The sequence below is a fragment of the Theobroma cacao genome, chromosome 10 (assembly GCF_053813885.1).
Source record: "Theobroma cacao isolate CCN51 chromosome 10, ASM5381388v1, whole genome shotgun sequence".
Taxonomy (NCBI): domain Eukaryota; kingdom Viridiplantae; phylum Streptophyta; class Magnoliopsida; order Malvales; family Malvaceae; genus Theobroma; species Theobroma cacao.
In genome coordinates this window covers 28,735,425-28,746,094 of record NC_142648.1, presented here as the reverse complement: position 1 = coordinate 28,746,094, position 10,670 = coordinate 28,735,425, and the positions used below count along the sequence as shown (strand labels likewise).

The 10,670-nt window shown below is 36.3% G+C and overlaps 2 protein-coding genes across 2 annotated transcripts; one reads left to right on the top strand and one right to left on the bottom strand.

Annotated features, from left to right (window-relative positions):
* Nucleotides 1-2,204: 2,204 nt before the first annotated feature.
* On the bottom strand, nt 2,205-5,255 carry WRKY55 (WRKY DNA-binding protein 55). Its single transcript, XM_007011304.3, has 3 exons — nt 4,519-5,255; nt 4,158-4,292; nt 2,205-3,043 (listed from the first exon to the last, which is right to left on the bottom strand). Exons 1-3 carry the CDS (start codon nt 5,037-5,039, stop codon nt 2,566-2,568), a joined length of 1,134 nt encoding a protein of 377 aa, XP_007011366.3. The 5' UTR covers nt 5,040-5,255; the 3' UTR covers nt 2,205-2,565.
* Nucleotides 5,256-7,180: 1,925 nt separating this feature from the next.
* LOC18587499 (trans-cinnamate 4-monooxygenase-like) lies at nt 7,181-9,930 on the top strand. Its single transcript, XM_007011303.3, has 3 exons — nt 7,181-8,115; nt 8,239-8,372; nt 9,198-9,930. Exons 1-3 carry the CDS (start codon nt 7,331-7,333, stop codon nt 9,794-9,796), a joined length of 1,518 nt encoding a protein of 505 aa, XP_007011365.3. The 5' UTR covers nt 7,181-7,330; the 3' UTR covers nt 9,797-9,930.
* Nucleotides 9,931-10,670: the final 740 nt, after the last annotated feature.

Below are 10,670 nucleotides of genomic sequence, written 5' to 3'. Positions count from 1 at the left end.
ATAAATTTTTTCAAAACCCCACACTCTATCTATATACTATCCTTTTTATTCATTTTCCAAGTAGTACCTATTGTTAGCCCTAGATATAACAATTCTAAACATAATAAATGATATGATTATAAAACTTTGTTGTGAAACAAGTTTATGATTATGCTTCAAGTTTTTAAGTTCAATCATGAGGTAAGAGTAGTGGGATTTTTGCGACGAGAGTGATATCTTTCCTCGTATAATTCAAAATTACTTGTACAAACTTTTACAAGCTAATTTTCACGTCTTAGATTAAAGCTTTCCAATACTTTACACTCTATATACTATATCCTTTATATTCACTTTTCAAGCAATACCTATAGTTTATAAAATTATACATCAAAAAAACTTTGTTGTGGAACAAGTTTGATGTGAGTGACAAAGGGATTAGGCTTCCTTAGACAAAACAATGGGAAGTGTATAATCAAACGGTAAGAATACATTCGAGTATTTAATTTATTAATTGATACATAATTTTTTTTAAAAAAATAATATTTGAATCTTTTTTTTTTAATTATATAAAAAAACAATAGAAGTGTTGAAGGTGTGAATGAGACTATTGGATGGCAGAACTTTGGTGCCCAAACTTTGACAAAAAGTAGGCTAAAAAATGAAGAAAAAGGAACGTATGCAAAGGGAAGGGAGGAATATATAAATTAAAGCGACAAATGCAAGGAAAATGTGGCTTGCCTGGACGATGGGATTCATATGCCATGATCACTTGGGAGACAATCCAGCGTTGTCCTCGATGTTGTTTTGTGTTCGAAACGTGCACAATTTGCCCGCCCTTCATTGCTACATTAAAGCCATCCAGGCCAGCTCTAGGCCAACCGGCCAAGGCTAGACACTGGTTACTGACATTGGGATAGTGACACTCGCTTCACCCGTCTCCGTTTATTTCGTTCTTTCCTTTTTTTTTTCAAACACATGACATAATGGTGACATAAAAATAAAAAATATCACATGATCATGTTATCTTACTAAATTAATATGTCATATTATCATAGGTAATTTATCCAAAGCACTTATTGCCAGTTAATTAAATATTAATGTGTTTGGAAGATTAAGTAAGTTAATAGGGCCAAGTTTCTGTTCAAGTTTAATTAAAGCATGAATGGGCTTCTTTTGTTGTCTGAAGGCCCCTTTCACTTTTCCCAAGCTCAACCCTCGCTAATACTTTCAAACAAAATGAGAATATATCAAGACAAAATGATGAAAAATTATGTTTATTTATTTATTTATTTTTATATGTATAAAAAATTAGATTAACCCTCTTGACTTTTTTATTAAAAATTTTGGTAAATATGAGCCGTCATTAATTAAAATTTTGGTTTATAAAACAAATTTATAAATTTAGTCTAAAAAAACATGTAAGTCAATTCAATTATATTCAAGTGATTCATTCAACTATAGATTTAGCACATCTCATTTGAAAATAATATATGTCTAAACTTGACCGTATAACATTAACCATAATGTTACTGTGGGTTATAATGGCGCAAATGATCATCGAGTTATAAAACTTAATACACAATATATTAAAGGGTAAAATACATTAACACCTTTAACCTTTAATCATAATTATACGTAGATCTATTGTTTTTTAAAATGAACATTTCATCCCAAACGTGCAAATGACGATAATATCTAAATATGAAATATTTAAAATATTTTTTTCTTTTTTTTCCACCTTTTCCTTTCTCGTAAGCAAGGTAGTGGCGTTCTTTTAAATCGGTCGACCACTCATCTCCAAGGGAGCCTCGATCAAGCTCTGCAAGGGAGCACTGATTTGCCGTCGGCCATGGTTGGTCGAAAAGACTTTTTTAAAAAAAAAAAGAGAAAAAGTTTAAAAATAAAAAATTATAATTTATATAGTGGTAATTTTTAAAACTAATGAAAGACAAAATTATTGTAAAAATATTGGTATGTAAACATAGACGGTTGATTAACAACAAGTCTTATGCGTTTAATGAAAATATTTTTTTAGACGAAATGTTCACTTTGAAAATTAGTGAACTTAGATATAATTATAGTTAAAAGGTAAGAGTGTTAATGTATTTTACCCTTTATTAAAACGTACACACACATAATTAATAATTCATCATATTACTTTTAAATGAAGCATTCATCTAACCCTAATAAGCAAAGGCATATAAACATTAAAACAACAATTAATATTATTTAATCTACAAAGCCAAAAGTAAATGTTCCTATACAAGGCCACCAAAGTACAACAATGTTACAAGAAAATCAAAATTTTCCAATAACCTGCCAAAAAAAAAAATCAGTGTACCCTAAGCCTACATGAGATTTATTATCCGAATTTTATGAAAAACAAAAACAAAAAAAAAAAAAAATGAAGTCAAAATTCATAAAAAAAAAAAAAAGAAGTCGAGAAATTAACACATGTTACATTACGATCATCGTCATGAGAAAACTAGAGATTAGTCGCCAATCAATGAATAGTATAAGTGAAAAAACATTTTCTTCCTCTTCTAGAAAATGCAGCAAAATTTTCCTCTTTGTCCTTTTTTGTCATCAATTTTTCTTGTCCCCTGCCTCCCACTTATCTTCCATAGAAGGAAAAATAAATTCCATGCTATTGCTGCTGCTGCTACCTGAATTAAACATTACATCAGCCATATCCGCCACCACCGGATAGTCAACCTCCCGACCGTATCGGGCTGTTGCGGTGGAGCCACCTGCACCGCCACTACCACTTCCACATGAAGCAGAAGCAAGGCTAGTGAATTCCATTGAGAGCCATCTTCCTAGAGGAACTGAGGAAGAAGAAGCTGGTGTAGGCTGACTAACCATGGCTTGGGTCATTATCTGGTCCTGTGTTCCTGTCTCTAGAGGGGGTGGTGGCGGGATTGACGGTGCCGTGGAGGACATGTGGCACGTATGTTGACCGATGTATGTTACTTCAAATGTGTAGAAGTCGTTGTCCAGGCGCTGCACTTGCTTCTTTGCGGGGCAGTTGTACAGCTTTTGGTGTGTGCACCGGTAGTATGCCCTAAATCCAAGTCAACATATATGATTATCATCATCATTCAACGTACATGAATTCAAGTTAATTAACTTATGAGAACCCTAATTCTTATTCAATAAGTAAGAGTTCGATTTTCTTTTACTCTAATTATAAAACAAACAAATAATTTATATAAGTTAATTTACGTAAAAGTTCGATTTTGATTAAACCGACCCCTGAAAATTTAAACCTAAGTTTATAATCTTTTTATATCAACAATCAAATGAGGCATTAATTAATTAACTTTTCATGACTATAGCATGTCCTGCTCTAAATCAACCCACACGATTATCATTTTTCTTTGGGGTCAACATACATGATTATCATGCACCATTCATTGGTCAAGAGCTGCAAGACTAAAGATTAAAGTTGAGAACCCTAATATCAAATATCAAAAGCCATTTGATTAATAAGAAACAAACCATACACGCTTGAATTTTAATTAAAATGAACTTAAAAAACTTTAAAAATAGAGTTGATAATATTATGTATAAACCGAGCTTTATATCATTAGACCTGCGTTATTTTTTACTTAATAAATAGGGTTTCAATTTCTTTTCCTTCGAATAAAAAGAAAAAAAACCAACAATTTATGCATGTTCACGCAAAATATTTAAATTTTGATTAGGACGATCTTCAAAAACTTAAATCTACTGATTGAGGTTATTAGTTGGTTTATGTTAGAAGAATCATTTTCAAGTTTGAGGAAGTTAAGGGGCAAATCCATGCTTAAAGTTTTATATAATTAATGATAATAATAAACTTATTAAGTTTTTAATTATTATTATTATTATTTTAATTATGACACTTTTAAAAAAAAAAAAATTCCATCTGTCTTTTAAAGGAGTTGGGCATTCACGGACCAAAAGGGACTTTTAAGTACGGCATGCATATAAAATTTCTCACCAATTAAGCAGTCAGAGAATATAGACTGAGTCAAATCCTAAGCGACTTTATATACTTGATCAAACTTTAGAAAAGGAATGGAGCTGTTGGCAGTTTGGAACGAAGACCTTCAATCTTTACGTGACTGATGCAATTAGTAAACGATTCTATGCTTGTTGAATGTGTCAAAAGAGATTATAATTTAATTAATTACCTAGGGTATCTTGAACCCAGAATTTCTTTCTGCCCGTATTTTCTCCAGGTGAAGTTATCCTCCGGTGGGAGATCAGTGTTTCCCATCTGTGGAGCTGGGACTGTCATGGTGCATTTCTCTTCATCATCCTTCCTGCTGCAAGAATCAAGAGATAAAAAAATAAAAATGAAGAAAACCAGTGGTTAAAGGACTGATCCTGATAACCTCAAGAAAGTGCTTGGATATGTATGTATGTTGTTTTGCTTTTAATTTCTGGTGAACTGGAATGTACCTTACATGCAAGGCAATGGCGCCTTCCATTTGGCATTACATTGACAAAACCAGGGAATGAATATGGAGATAAGTAGGGCAAGGTTCTAACCTTCTTCGGGGTCGCTGCGATGAGGATGAAGAGCCTCTACCAGAATCTGATAATTCCATTGCCTGGATCTCTCCTCCTACGCTGCCCTTCAATGGAGCAGAAGCAGAACCCTCCAACAAGTTCTTTCCACCCATTTCGTTGGTTTCCAACGGAGCTTTTCCGGCCAAAATCTGCTGCTGAATCATGTCCATTGCCTGTGTAATAACACCATACTTTAGCCATTCCTGCAAGCTGGGATCGGTGCTCTGCTGCGGCTGCTGTGATGAACTCGGGGATTGGCGGAGTAACTGCGTAAACAAAGCGGGGTCTTGATCAGCATTCAACCGTTCTTTCGCAGCAGCAAAAACCTTCACGATATCATCACAGGACTTGGAAAGGATCTCCGGTTGGTTTGCCAGATTTCCCAGGTTTGATTCAAGGTCTTTAGCTAACTTACAACCATGAAGCATCAAAGAGAAGGTCTCTTCCATGGTTTGATCAGGGCGTTTTCTCTTTGCTTTGTCTGTTTCGGATTTGACCATGATCGAAGCAAAGCTAAAAGGGTTTTAAATGCTGGCTCTTTTGGTGTGCTTCTATGCTGCTGCTTCGTGTCATGGACAGAGAAAAGATTTTCAAAGTATTAACGTTCCTTCTACACGGTACAAAAAGAAAAAGAAAGTTGGAAAAACGACCAAGTCTGGGTCTCCTTTTCTCTTCAACCTTCCAAGGCCCCTCCTTGAGTCTTCCTCTAGACCTCGCCTCATTGAAACAGCCATTGTGACCCTGTAGAATTTTCTGCCCTTTGAAGCTATGACTATTGATTGGAAAGACAATTTCTTTCTTCTGGATTTCACCAATGGGAGGGCTGAGGAAGCAACATATCAGCACCTTGGGTTTTACCAATTTTGGTCATTTGGGGTTGAAACCCTTACCCCTACGTCATTGGGTCATGACCCAAAATTTGGTTTGCACCTTCCCAGAGATCACACATGGCACATAGCGTTTGAGGTCAAAGTTCCCTGGGTCCCATTATTGCACAACACAGGTAAGTTTGTCAAACGTTTGATAGTTTGACAACCCCAAGGTTCATGTGGTTCCAATTTCACTGGAGATTTTGTATTGTTTTTTTGTTTCATCTGACATTTTTTTTCTTTTATATCCTTTATGGGTTTATTCAGTAAAGTACAAAGAGATCAAAGATTCGAACTTTCAATTTAACACTCTTAAGAAACGTAACAATTATTAGATAAAGTCGAGTTTGTTCCCTTTTTTTTCTTTTATGTCACCTAGTTTAGTTAATTTGGAAATTTAAATATATATATATATATATATATATGTGATTTTTCCTTACTAAGATGCATGTTCGGGTAATATGACAAGTGATTTTGTATTAAAAACATGAATGTACCCTTCTCTGCAAATAACAAAGGTATTTGTACCCTACCCTGCTCTGCATTTTAACTTGAAATCATTGAGTCATAACTTTCTTTGTGGGAGTGAAAGAATATATTAAAAAAGAAAAGAAACAGAGGAGGATCTTGGGGTCATAATTAACAGGGTAGGACACAGAGCACTAAAGGTCTTCTCCAGAAAGAGAATGATGGGTACTCATGTTCAAGGCTTTCTTCCACAAATACTAACAGTGCATCAAGACATGAATTAGAGTAGGAAATGGTCATCAGAATTTTCCTTTTTCCAGGCTCTAAATGAATAACAATTGCTTAAAGTTTGTCTCTCAAGTCTCAAGGGCAAGAACTTTCCTGGTATGTCAGGTTAAGTAGATGGCAATGAGTGTTTTAGCTCTGTGTGTCTCTGGTTCAATTGCATCTTCTGAAAAAGGGTTCAATATCCTTCTGAAGACGGTCTTGAATGGTAACATAGCGTTCTTGGATGGTAATAGTGGGAAGTGATGCGCAGATGTTGGCCCTTTGGCCCACTGACAATAACCAGACAGTTGCTGCAATGCCGGTTGAATAAGGGATTGAGTTGAAAATTCAAACAGAGCTCCAGCACGAAATGGAACAGGCTCTTCGAATTGGATCCATCCCACATTATCCCACAAAGGCCCAGAAGAAGCAAAACATTAAGCCTTAAAGAGCAAGAAATTCTTTCAATAATGACTATATTTTCAACTAAGCCTCTAATCTTTTATCGTATTTAAATAAATTCTCGTTATTTTGATTCGTATCTAAATAAACCCTTAATTCTAACAAAAAAATTAATCCTCGGACGTAATACAATGACATGGGCACATTTGGCCACATCAGTTGCTTAGGCAAGGCCACAACTCACCTCCTCCAGGTCCAGGAAGAAGCAAAAACAGTAACAATTGAATATTGCAATCCACTGCATTTCTTCTGTGTTGGGACCATCTTGTCAAAGGTAACTTTGTTTAATGTTAGGTTAGCTCATCACGCCATCACAATCCACAACTACCATGCAAATTGCAAACGGAGAAAGGTTATTGATAAGAACGAGCCAAAAACAGGTAAATCATACATAGCTGTTCCACTAAGTAATTGCTTCTAGCCACTAGAGCCATACATTTAATTAAAGGCCAAAAGAAATTTCAAGCACATCTAATTTGGTTTAGAGGTGATCCTGCCTCTCAAAGCATCACCCAACTTTTCTTTTTTAGATCATCATCTGTTTATATTTTGTCTGCTTTTTTTCGTTCACCCACCTCGCCACCTACCCCATCTCACTTCCACCACTCTTCTCCACCAACCCCCTCCTGGGACTTGCCTATGCACCTAACTCTTCATCTCTTCTATATAACTCTACCACTCAATGACTCTCTTTCTTAGCCTGCAGCCCCAAACCAACACCCAAAATGGACCTCCTCCTCCTAGAGAAAGCTCTTGTTTCCCTATTCATCACCGTAATCTTAGCCATTTTGATCTCCAAGCTTCGCAGCAAGCGCTTCAGACTCCCTCCTGGCCCCATTCCAGTGCCTGTTTTCGGCAACTGGCTCCAGGTTGGTGATGACTTGAACCACCGCAACCTCACCGACTTAGCCAAGAAGTTTGGTGACATTTTCTTGCTCCGCATGGGGCAGCGTAACCTTGTGGTTGTCTCTTCCCCGGAGCTGGCCAAAGAGGTTTTGCACACTCAGGGAGTTGAGTTCGGGTCCAGAACAAGGAATGTTGTGTTTGATATCTTCACAGGCAAAGGGCAGGACATGGTTTTCACCGTGTACGGGGAACATTGGCGCAAAATGAGGAGGATCATGACCGTTCCTTTCTTCACCAACAAGGTGGTGCAGCAGTATAGACATGGATGGGAAGACGAGGTTGCCAGGGTCGTTGAAGATGTGAGGAAGAATCCAGAGGCGGCGACGAATGGGATTGTTCTGAGGAGGAGATTGCAGCTTATGATGTACAACAACATGTACAGGATCATGTTCGATAGGAGGTTTGAGAGTGAGGATGATCCTTTGTTTGTAAAACTCAAGGCTTTGAATGGAGAGAGGAGTAGATTGGCTCAGAGCTTTGAGTACAACTATGGCGATTTCATCCCCATCTTGAGGCCATTCTTAAGAGGGTATTTGAAGTTATGCAAGGAAGTGAAGGAAATGAGATTGCAACTCTTCAAGGACTATTTCCTTGAGGAGAGGAAGTAAGTTTTCCTGGCAATTAATTTCCTGGTAGTTTTAGCTGATCAATTATACTAATAAACTGCTAGGGAATCTATAAATCTGGTGCTTAAATACATGGGAATTTTCCAATGAAAATCTTGCAGGAATCTTGCAAGCACAACAATAAGTGACAACAACGCTCTGAAGTGTGCTATAGATCACATTCTTGATGCTCAGCAGAAGGGAGAGATCAATGAAGACAATGTCCTTTACATTGTTGAGAATATCAATGTTGCTGGTAAGTTCCTAGGTTTCTTCTTGCTGTTTACTTTTTGCTGGCTTTTAAGGTTTGAAAATTGTGTCAGTCCAACTCTTACCAAACCTCAGGACTTGTTTGTCATCAGCTGAAGTCATTAGTAATGGTCATAATTATGTACCTTGTCGCAAGTTTCCAACCCACTAAGACTTTTGGGTACAAAACTGAAGCACCTAATGATTCTAATACATAGACTTCTAATGCATAGACTTTTAACCAGAATAACGAATTAGTTTTAACCCTATAATGGATTACTATTAGCAATGTTTTGCTTTTGAAAATCAATGATTGAGATGCCCAAAATTGACTAATTAAGGATATATGTACATGTGATGTGTCTCAACATTCAGCCTCATGCATGCACATGGTTACTCTGACATGTCTGATGTTTATTAGCTATAGTTAGATGCTTACTATAGGACTCATTTCAATGGGTATGTAATTGTTTTTAGACCAAATTGAGGTAAAATAAGAACATCTGCCTTTCAAGTATGTGTACATCATGTATAAATTTTCATTATGAATTGAATTTCTCAAGGCAAATGGCTCAATAGAGTAAATGTGGTCATGTGACAGACTGCTAGCAGTCTGGTGGTAGTTGGAAGCTGGAAACTAGGACCAGCCACCAACCAACCAAATTAGGTTCCCCCCATATAATCATCATGACCATACGTTTGTAGTTTCCTACAGGATATGTATCTGCTGCCTGTTACCATCATACCAACTCAGCATTTATTGGTTGAATTTGTAGTTTTGTGATGATACCAAATCTATTCATTGAAGCAGTTTCTTTGTGATGATACACAGCCATTGAAACAACACTATGGTCAATTGAATGGGGCATTGCTGAGCTTGTGAACCATCCTGAGATCCAGCAGAAGCTTCGTAATGAAATCGACACCGTGCTCGGACCCGGCGTGCCGGTTACCGAACCTGACACCCACAAACTTCCTTATCTCCAGGCAGTGATCAAGGAGACACTGCGGCTGCGGATGGCCATCCCTCTACTAGTCCCACACATGAACCTCCATGATGCCAAGCTTGGTGGGTATGACATCCCAGCAGAGAGCAAGGTCCTTGTGAATGCATGGTGGTTAGCCAACAACCCAGCCAAATGGAAGAACCCAGAAGAGTTCAGGCCCGAAAGGTTCTTCGAGGAGGAAGCCAAGGTCGAAGCCAATGGGAATGACTTCAGGTATCTTCCATTTGGTGTTGGAAGGAGGAGCTGTCCAGGAATCATCCTTGCGCTGCCAATCTTGGGGATCACGTTGGGACGCTTGGTGCAGAACTTTGAGCTGTTGCCTCCTCCAGGACAGGCTAAGCTTGACACTTCGGAGAAGGGAGGACAGTTCAGCTTGCACATCCTGAAGCATTCAACCATTGTTGCAAAGCCAAGGGTGTTTTAATTTGAATCATACAAGTTTCTTAATGCACTGTATTTGGACTTTTGCATTATGCTTTTGAGTATTGGGGTGTTGTAAGATGCATGCATTTTGTTCCAACATTGTGAAAAATTTCAATCTCTATTAGTTATTTTAAAGCTTTTCTTCTTTTTATTTTTTATTTATGAATGACACACATCAATTAACATCAGCATGATATCAACCGGTCAAAATTTTTGATTAATTAAATAATCTCGAATGAGTAGAGATGATAATAAATACTTTATAATCGGATACCTTAAATCACTTGATTCAATTAAATAGAATAAAAATATCTTATAATCAAGTTTGACCCATCAAAAGTTTAAGTAATGATCATAAGACAACCAAATTCCAAATTTGATCATAATAGTTATATATATATTTTTTACATACTACTTATAATTAATGTAATATATATTAAAATTCATTAATTATTCTGAATATGATTTTAAATTTTAATTTATATTAATAATATACACAATTATTAATTTTGAATTTATTTTTTATTTCAAGTTTGGGTTTGGAACAAATTTTATGATAGATACTCCTATTATTTATAATTTAATATGTCATGTTCGATTTTTTTTGTGAATATTAATAATCGGTTTTGGATATTAAATATTAATTTTTAATTATATTAGAATAAAATATGAATAATTAAATTTTAATTAAATTCGAGTTTAGTACCTCAAAAATTAATAAAAAAAAAGAAAAAAAGAGATGGATATTAATTGAATTAATCCGGGCCAAAACTCAGGCCACATGATACTGGATTCAAGCCCAATATACGGTCACCGAAATGAGGGAGTACCAGAGCTTCGTGAAACCGCGAAGCACAGAATTAAAGGAAAAATTA

Bases quoted from the DNA above. Each gene is read 5' to 3' on its own strand.
- LOC18587499 (XM_007011303.3), top strand. From the start codon at position 7,331: ATGGACCTCCTCCTCCTAGAGAAAGCTCTTGTTTCCCTATTCATCACC. The intron at 8,116-8,238 runs GTAAGTTTTCCT...AAAATCTTGCAG, and splicing joins TATTTCCTTGAGGAGAGGAA to GAATCTTGCAAGCACAACAA. The intron at 8,373-9,197 runs GTAAGTTCCTAG...GATGATACACAG, and splicing joins TGAGAATATCAATGTTGCTG to CCATTGAAACAACACTATGG.
- WRKY55 (XM_007011304.3), bottom strand. From the start codon at position 5,039: ATGGTCAAATCCGAAACAGACAAAGCAAAGAGAAAACGCCCTGATCAA. The intron at 4,293-4,518 runs GTTAGAACCTTG...TGATTCTTGCAG, and splicing joins TCGCAGCGACCCCGAAGAAG to CAGGAAGGATGATGAAGAGA. The intron at 3,044-4,157 runs GTAATTAATTAA...ACTTGGATTTAG, and splicing joins CTGGGTTCAAGATACCCTAG to GGCATACTACCGGTGCACAC.